General features: G+C 34.1%; 1 protein-coding gene across 1 annotated transcript; it reads left to right on the top strand.

The window, feature by feature from the left end:
- On the top strand, window positions 1-8573 carry Amy2a3 (amylase 2a3). Its single transcript, NM_031502.2, has 10 exons — window positions 1-184; window positions 517-663; window positions 1418-1606; window positions 2301-2531; window positions 4152-4285; window positions 4925-5047; window positions 5140-5239; window positions 6376-6494; window positions 6602-6727; window positions 8352-8573. Exons 1-10 carry the CDS (start codon window positions 17-19, stop codon window positions 8539-8541), a joined length of 1527 nt encoding a protein of 508 aa, NP_113690.2. The 5' UTR covers window positions 1-16; the 3' UTR covers window positions 8542-8573.
- Window positions 8574-8913: the final 340 nt, after the last annotated feature.

Genomic DNA, 8913 nt, shown 5'->3' with positions numbered 1-8913 from the left:
ACAACTTCAAAGCAAAATGAAGTTCGTTCTGCTGCTTTCCCTCATTGGGTTCTGCTGGGCTCAATATGACCCACACACTGCGGATGGGAGGACTGCTATTGTCCACCTGTTCGAGTGGCGCTGGGCTGATATTGCCAAGGAATGTGAGCGGTACTTAGCACCTAAGGGATTTGGAGGGGTGCAGGTAAGATAACCTCACAAATTAAATGCAGAGCTTACTATGCCCATATAATGTTCTAATCAAGACTAGTGACATTAGAGCACAACTTCATCTCACACATAACTTTGCTGAGAAAGGAAAAATTTTGGTAGTTCTGGAACCTTTAGACTTATTGTAGAATATCAGGAGGACCTCTGCAATGTCCATCCATTATTTCTGGTGATTGTTAATCAACAAATGTGAGTGCTTATAGGTTGAGAAGTAATGTCTGATTAATTACAGCTTTCTACAAGATTTAGGTATGGTACATAAAGTGAGCCATAATCTGATACTAATTATAACTGTTATATTTGTAGGTCTCTCCACCCAATGAAAATATTATAATTAATAATCCATCAAGGCCTTGGTGGGAAAGATATCAACCAATCAGCTACAAAATTTGCTCAAGGTCTGGAAATGAAAATGAATTCAAAGACATGGTGACGAGGTGCAACAATGTTGGTGTAAGTGAAGACACATTTTCTTTAAAATGATTTCATAAGAAATATTTCTATTTTGTGTCTAGTTATTTCTGTTAGATCAGGTTTTACATTTTTAAATTTTTCTTTATATATTATGTGTTATTGAGAATTCAGTTCTATCTTATTTGTCAGCTTTTGAAATCCTTGAATACATATGATTTGAAGTTGAAATAATAGTACTTATAAAGTAAAACTTTGACTTTTAAAAGCAAAGCTATTAGAATGTCCTAAACTCTTTCTATGGGCATTGATTCATATGTGAGGATTAAGTAATTTTTATGTGATTTCTCTTTCTAGCCACAATTCTTAGGCTTTCTTCCTCCATCATTATTTTAGGTGGTAAATCCTAGCTTTGTTCTATAATGAAGAAACATGTAACTTCCCTCTGGTTTTTAGTGACGTAGTGTATAGATGAAGCTAAGTTCTTTCTCTTTGTAACCCTGTAAAATGTCAAACACAATAGCGTTTCAAATTTATAACATTTCCTAGATCCTCAAAAATTGAACTTTTGTTTGTAGTTATGGTTGTTTCTGTTTCTTTCTCCTTGAGATCTCTATATTCTTTTTTACATAGTATGACTCTAGTTGGTTTTATTTCACAGAAGTTTTTCAATTGACTCACTATTCTAAAGTGAATCTACAAAGCAGTAAAGAAGTGTTTTAGAGCTTTGCTGTGAAAACTGTAAGGACACTATAGAGTTTTGAGTCTAACGGAAGTACGCACTTTTCTTTGTTAGGTCCGGATTTATGTGGATGCTGTCATTAATCACATGTGTGGCTCGGGCAATAGTGCAGGAACACACAGTACCTGTGGAAGTTACTTCAATCCTAATAACAGGGAATTCTCAGCAGTTCCATACTCTGCTTGGGATTTTAACGATAATAAATGTAATGGAGAAATTAATAACTACAATGATGCCAATCAGGTAATAAGAGATAGTGATGGAAATAAAGAACTGTCTATGCTTCTACATATGCACAGAAATTTATAAAATGCCACTGCACATAGAAAGAAAAGAATATTACTAAGGCAGAATGATGAAAAATAGAAAAGAAAAAAGTCCTATTTTTATATTTTTTGTAAGGATACACTCAAGTCAATGATAAAGGTAGGAGTGTTCTCTCAATTTTTTTTTTAAATTAAAAACTTGGTTTTATCAATTATATAAACATGATAAAATGGAAAACATAAGAAGTACAAATATATGTAGAAACATCCTTCAAACACTGAACAGTTTCAATTTTGTAGCAGTGTACTTAATATGAGCAACTTCTTGGCTTTGATTTTTGACCTATGTAAAATAAAGAGAAAAGAGGGAAGAGTAAAAGAGAAATGGAGAAGAAGATGTGGAGAGAAGGAGAGACAGAGAAAGAGAGGAATAAAAAGGCGGATCAGGAACAAGAATGAACCAACTAAAATGCTCACTTATTTAAATCTCTGATGTTTTCTATAGTTACAAAAAATTTAGTCTGGTCCACATTAGATCATCAACACATTTCATATCCCAATCAAAACCCATATAAAATTTGCTATTGATAAATGTGTGAATGACTGAATGAAGAAATGCACCCTCAGACAGAAATGACTTTTTATAAATCAACCCTGCTTTGCTCCAACAGGTCAGAAATTGTCGTCTGTCTGGCCTTCTGGATCTTGCACTCGATAAAGATTATGTTCGAACCAAGGTGGCTGACTATATGAACAATCTCATTGACATTGGTGTAGCAGGGTTCAGACTTGATGCTGCTAAGCACATGTGGCCTGGAGACATAAAGGCAGTTTTGGACAAACTACATAATCTAAATACAAAATGGTTCTCCCAAGGAAGCAGACCTTTCATTTTCCAAGAGGTACAACTTTATATAGGATTTTTTTTAAGTTTTGATATTATACTTTAATTACAACATTTCTTCCCTCCATTTCCTACCTCTAAATACTTTCATGTACATTTCCAGACTTTCCTTCAGGATCAAGGTCTCTGTGTTTTTACTTACTCTTATTATATATGTATATGTTTACAAGTGTGTGTATATGTTTATATGTATGTATGTATGAATATGAACACACACATATATATTATATATATATATAATGTCAGACACATAATACTGATAAAGTTCACAGTATTTCATATGTAAGTAATTCAGCTCCAATATTCCTCCCCATATGTTCATTTTCAAGGTTGACATGTTGGTATTGCACAAACAATTGTGTTCTTTCCTCAGGAAGACTCCATGTACCCAGCTTTCCTTGGATTTCTATAGATCTTTGCATAGGATTTAAAGTCCCATGGGATTTTCATAAATGTATTCATTTTGTAAGCCAGATAGCATATTTTTCTATGCTTATAGTTAATAATGTATGTTAAGAACTCAGTCATGTTTAGTCTTATCATTACAAATGTTGTTAATCAGAAAGAACATATTAAATTCTTCATTTTAAATTTTATTTATTTACATTCAAATGTTGTCTCCCTTCCAGCTCTTACCTCCACAAACCCCTCATCCTATCTTCATCCTCTTTGCTCCTATGAGGGTGCTTCCCCACCTGCCCATCCTCTCAGCCTCACCACTCTAGCATCTCTGTACACTGGTACATGAAACCCCCACAGAATCAAAGACCTTCCCTTCCATTAAGTGTAGATAAATCAGTCCTCTGCTACATATGCGTGGAGCCATGGTCATTCCATGTGTACTCTTTGCTTGATGGTTTAGTCCCTGGGAGATCTGGGTGGGTCTGTTAAATGATATTGTTTTTCCTATAGGATTGCAATCCCCTTTAACGCCTTCAGTCCTTCCCTTAACTCTTCCTTTGGGGTCCCTGGGCTCAGTGTGATGGTGGGCTGTATTTGCATCTGTCTTAGTCAGGTGCTAGCAGAGCCTCTCAGAGGACAGCTATGCCTGGCTCCTGCCATCAAGCACTTGTTAAATCAGTAATAGTATTTCAAGGCAGTGCTAACTTCATTAACCTATCTCTTATATTCAAAGATATCATTTATAAGACAGAGAATTCATAATGCTTTTTGTCTAAAGCCAATCTTTCTGATTTCGAGTTTTGTCTCATGTTATCAGCATTGTAAGTGTTTAAGGCAAACAGATGTAGTCTTTTCTTTAGCAATAATATCACTTGAAGTATACTGAGGATGATGCCTTAGTATCTCTATTCCTAGGAAAAGATGATGAGTTTATAAGCGCTTCTAATGTTGAGAAGACAGCAAGTGTTACTAGTGAATTTTCCCTTCTGGCAGTCATCCTGAAGCATAAAAATGTGCCCTTTGTAATATCATTTGTAGTTTGGTTTCCTTCAAAATTTGATGTAAGGTTTATTAATAAAATCAGAATGTAGGTATATCAAAAGCCATTAGTAACATTTAAATAACAGAACTATTTTAAATAATTCTAAATGACATTATCTTTCAATAATGTGACAAAGATATATTTAAAATGACACTTGCCCCAATTCTCTCATAGGTCATTGATCTTGGTGGTGAAGCAATTAAAGGTAGTGAGTACTTTGGAAATGGCCGCGTGACAGAATTCAAGTATGGTGCAAAACTTGGCACAGTTATTCGCAAATGGAATGGAGAGAAGATGTCTTACTTAAAGTAAATTTATACCACTGCATCACCTGTTCTATCATATGTCTGTTGTCATTTGGCATCAATACGGCATATCTCCAAATATTCTAATTTAAGTTGTTGTTTATTAGTTAGGCTTAGTGTTCATTAACCCTCAATGAATCATATTTTTCATTTGAGACATCATCACCTGGTAGCTGCAGAAATCCAAAGTATCACTTAGTTAGTTTTGTCTGGTTGTGATGAGTACATTAGCTTCTAAGAAAACCCTACTAAAGATAGACTCATATCCCAGAAATAGTTAAACGCTGGAACAATCCCTATAATGTGGCCACAGTATGGAATATCATTTTGCTATATTAAAGCACTGAAAATTTTGAAAGTTTGTAATTTAAATGCAAGCTTTCATCCTATAATAAGTAACATGGATGTCTCAATTCTCAAGTGCATAAACTTACAATAAAAAAAATCTAAAGGATAAATTTAGAACAAAATGTTATGTACTAAGACCTAAAAGTGGGTAAAATCCCGTGTATATTATCATAGAAAATTATTTATATGCATATCATATAAAATACTTCTTATGAAATTATCATTGATTTAGATAGTTGTGGATGCCATGTTTAATGTTATTGTGAAAAACATAATGTGTTTTTTAAAATGCAGGAACTGGGGAGAAGGTTGGGGTTTTGTGCCTACTGACAGAGCCCTTGTGTTTGTGGACAACCATGACAATCAGCGAGGACATGGTGCTGGAGGAGCATCCATCCTGACATTCTGGGATGCTAGGTAGGACTATGTTCACTGCTGCTGTGGGGGCTGCATTTAGTGAGAATGATGTATTATTTACTTCTGCTGTAATATTATTTTGAAACTTTCAGAATGTATAAAATGGCAGTTGGATTTATGTTGGCTCATCCTTATGGATTCACCAGAGTAATGTCAAGTTACCGATGGGCAAGAAATTTCCAGAATGGAAAAGTAAGTCTTAGAGTTATTCAAAGCATTTTATAATCTAGAAGAGGGAGTGATTTTATTTTAAATTCATATGAAGCTACAGCATATGAAAATTATTATTAAGTGTTTATTCACTAGAGCTTTCTGAAGGAAGGATGATGAAGTACTAGGTAGTCAAAGTGAAATGTTGACATACTAACATATGCAGAATGAAAATAGTTACTCCTAATAAAGCCCTGACTCACAGATTTAAAAAAGAATTGTGACTGTTAACAACATCTGAAAATACTTTTATTTTTTCCTGTGCAATTAGAAATCATCTGATTTGAGGGTGATTAAGAAAATTATAATGGATAGGCACTTATGACAATCACAGTACAGTGATTTGATGAAGAGTATCATGGATGCCTCGAATTATATCCAGTATGTATTTGTTCATTAGCTGCATGCATTTAAACAATTTCAGAATTCAAGTAAGTAATGAGACTATCAGGCATCTTATAGGCTATGTGAAATATCATATCTAAGTGGAAATTATTAGCCTTATAGTGACACATCAAATATATACAAAAATTTTACTTTTGTATAAATTATGAAATACTTTTTTATTTTCTTTGAATGTAATCCCTTTGTTGTGTAGTGAAATTTATTGTCTTTTTGAAGTGCTTTCATGAGTAGAATTGTCTTTTCTCGAGGTATATTCAAATACTTAGACATCATAAGAAGCTCACTTATACTTTGATTCACTTAATGAAGTTTATATTATATATTATATAAGGCAAATTTTATAAGCTATTAGTAAGAAATCAACAAACATTAACTTAAAAATTGTTATATTAAAAGCATTTTCATAGATGATTTTAATTTTATAGTAGTAAAGAACTGTTTCTCTTTTATGCATACACTGAAGCAGATTCTTGTAACATATAGTGATGGAAATATTTCAGGGAATAACTGGAGTCTGTTCTAATATGGTTGTAGAGAACCTCAATTTGCACAGAAGAACTCAGTGAAGATCTCTGAAAACAATGAAGTACTTAGATAATAATTACCCACTTCAGAGACAGAATTAGCATGGTGGGCTTGGTTTTGACTTTCTGTAGTGGCAAGAATCAGGGAGCTACAGGCATTCAAATGATGTTATGCTTTTAATAATTAAGGATGTGAATGACTGGATTGGACCACCTAATAACAATGGAGTAACAAAAGAAGTGACCATTAATCCAGACACTACTTGTGGTAATGACTGGGTCTGTGAACATCGATGGCGTCAAATCAGGTGGGATGTCTCCTACAGATCTTGTCTAATAAAGAATTTGTTTAACCTTTCATTTTAAACTGTTGAATTAAAGGGTACCAGCATTTCATGAGATACTCTGTTTTTAGGAACATGGTTGCCTTCAGGAATGTAGTCAACGGTCAGCCTTTTGCAAACTGGTGGGATAATGGCAGCAACCAAGTGGCTTTTAGCAGAGGAAACAGAGGATTCATTGTCTTTAACAATGATGACTGGTAAGTGGATATTAATTTAAAAAGGATTGTATAATTTTGCACTCCAGGATGCTTTTTTTTAAAAAAAAAGATTCATTTATTTTATGTGAGTACACTGTAGATGTCGGACACGTCAGAAGAGGGCATCAGATGGTTGTGAGCCACCATGTGGTTGCTGGGAATTGAACTCAAGACCTCTGGAAGATCAGTCAGTGCTCTTACCACTGAGCCATCTCTCTAGCCCTCCAGGATGGTTCTTTTCTTTCCCTGTTCATTTATATTTTTCATATGTGAAAAATCTTTCAGACAAAGATATTAAGCCACAAATAAATGTTCAGTGTACATAAGAAAAATGATATATGAATTCTTGTTTTTCCTCTGTGTTAATAAAATTTTATTTTTGTGATCTTTAACTACAGCTTACAATGGCTTAACATGCATTCATATTTACAAGCTCTTTTGAAACATTTCACAAAGCATATCAAGAGTAAGCAACTTACATCTTAACATCATAAAACAATGTGTCATATTTGTATTGGAATACTTTCTCCAGTACCTTTGGTTATTACTTCTATATTTATCCATTCTACAGAGTCTGAATTCTGTACGTGTTTTAATTTATTTAAGGCATTGTGTACTTGCATGTGGTATATGAGTTTCTTCAAAAGGTTGCTTACTCTGCCTTTAAAAACTCAGTATTGTCTACTCACCTGTAAAACCTTGGAGTCTTCTCTTATGGCTTCTTCACCTGTAGAACACTAGGTCAGATACCAAGAGTGGTGCTCACAGCCTTTCATCTGAGAATAGAAAAAGCAGAAGTACCCATTTTGCTGCATATTTGAGTCCACCTTGATCTGCATAGTGAGTTTCAGTACAGCCATGACTATATATAGAGACCCTGTCTCACAAACAAAACAAAACAAAACACACAAACAAACAAACAAACAAAAATCAACGACAACAAAAATAATTCTAGCTTAGAGAATCTCTTTGGGAGCCAGTGAACTGTCTCAATTTAAAATCATCTTTCTATCTGGTTGATAATACTTTTCCAAAAAGCTCACTTCATTGACTACAAGAAAATTATTAAAGTATGTAAAACATTTTTCTGAAAGAGCACATGGTTGATAATTTAGTAGGAGAACTTGAATTATGTCATGTAGACAATTTCCTACTACACACTTATATGTATCCATAGAAATGTTAGATTATGTTTAATTCTAGGAAAAAAAATTGAGTCATCATGTAACAGAAGAAGTTTTGAAGAATTAATGCTATTGAAATTAAAATGAATTATCAGAGTGTTAGTCCAGCAGAGGACAGACTGGAAACAGTGACAGGCCTCATAGGAAGGCTTTAGTGTTGAGTTTCACTGTGTTCTCTGCATGGTCATTACAGGCCATAAAGCTAGCATACATTTAAAACAATGCCTTTGGTGTAGAGAATTGACTTATTCCCACTAGCACATATTTTTATATTTGGATTCTCTAACTGAGCTCTGAGTAGTCCTTGTTCTTTAGGAAAAGACTGGGGCATTTATTATTTTGTGGATATATATATATATATATATATATACAGATATATATGTATATATTTATATATGTAATCTCTCTGCTTGAATATAAATTAAATACTATTTTTTCAGGGCTTTGTCAAGCACTCTACAGACTGGTCTTCCTGCTGGCACATACTGTGATGTCATTTCAGGAGATAAAGTCAATGGCAATTGCACTGGACTTAAAGTAAATGTTGGCAGTGATGGCAAAGCTCACTTCTCTATTAGTAACTCTGCTGAAGACCCATTCATTGCAATCCATGCCGACTCAAAGTTGTAAGAGTCAAATTAAAGAGATTTAGATTGAGCACCTATTGCGTGTGTTTCTTTTTCATATTACGTACTATATTTTTAATTTCTATTTTGTTGCTTTATTATCATGTGTGCTTGTGTGCTGTGTCTTCTGAGCACTGGAACGTATGTAGGATGTTTGAACAACCCTGTGCCATGGCATAACCTCTCTGCCTTTTCCCCTGAGCTGTGCTGATCAAACTGAATTCATCAGTTTTCCCTGGAAGGTCTGTTTATCTGCTGTCCTAAGTTGCTATCTCACATGTCCCTTAATTCTTGGTGTTTATTTCCTTGTGGTAATAATCATAAACAATAAACTTTAATAGGCACAAATCTTAAAAGAACACACATGGTATGCATT

The sequence above is a fragment of the Rattus norvegicus genome, chromosome 2 (genome assembly GCF_036323735.1).
Source record: "Rattus norvegicus strain BN/NHsdMcwi chromosome 2, GRCr8, whole genome shotgun sequence".
NCBI classification, from domain to species: Eukaryota; Metazoa; Chordata; class Mammalia; order Rodentia; family Muridae; genus Rattus; species Rattus norvegicus.
The sequence above is the reverse complement of the archived record's forward strand: the minus strand, read 5'-3'. Positions and strand labels throughout refer to the sequence as shown.

Bases quoted from the DNA above. Each gene is read 5' to 3' on its own strand.
- Amy2a3 (NM_031502.2), top strand. From the start codon at position 17: ATGAAGTTCGTTCTGCTGCTTTCCCTCATTGGGTTCTGCTGGGCTCAA. The intron at 1,607-2,300 runs GTAATAAGAGAT...TTGCTCCAACAG, and splicing joins ACTACAATGATGCCAATCAG to GTCAGAAATTGTCGTCTGTC. The intron at 4,286-4,924 runs GTAAATTTATAC...TTTAAAATGCAG, and splicing joins GAGAAGATGTCTTACTTAAA to GAACTGGGGAGAAGGTTGGG.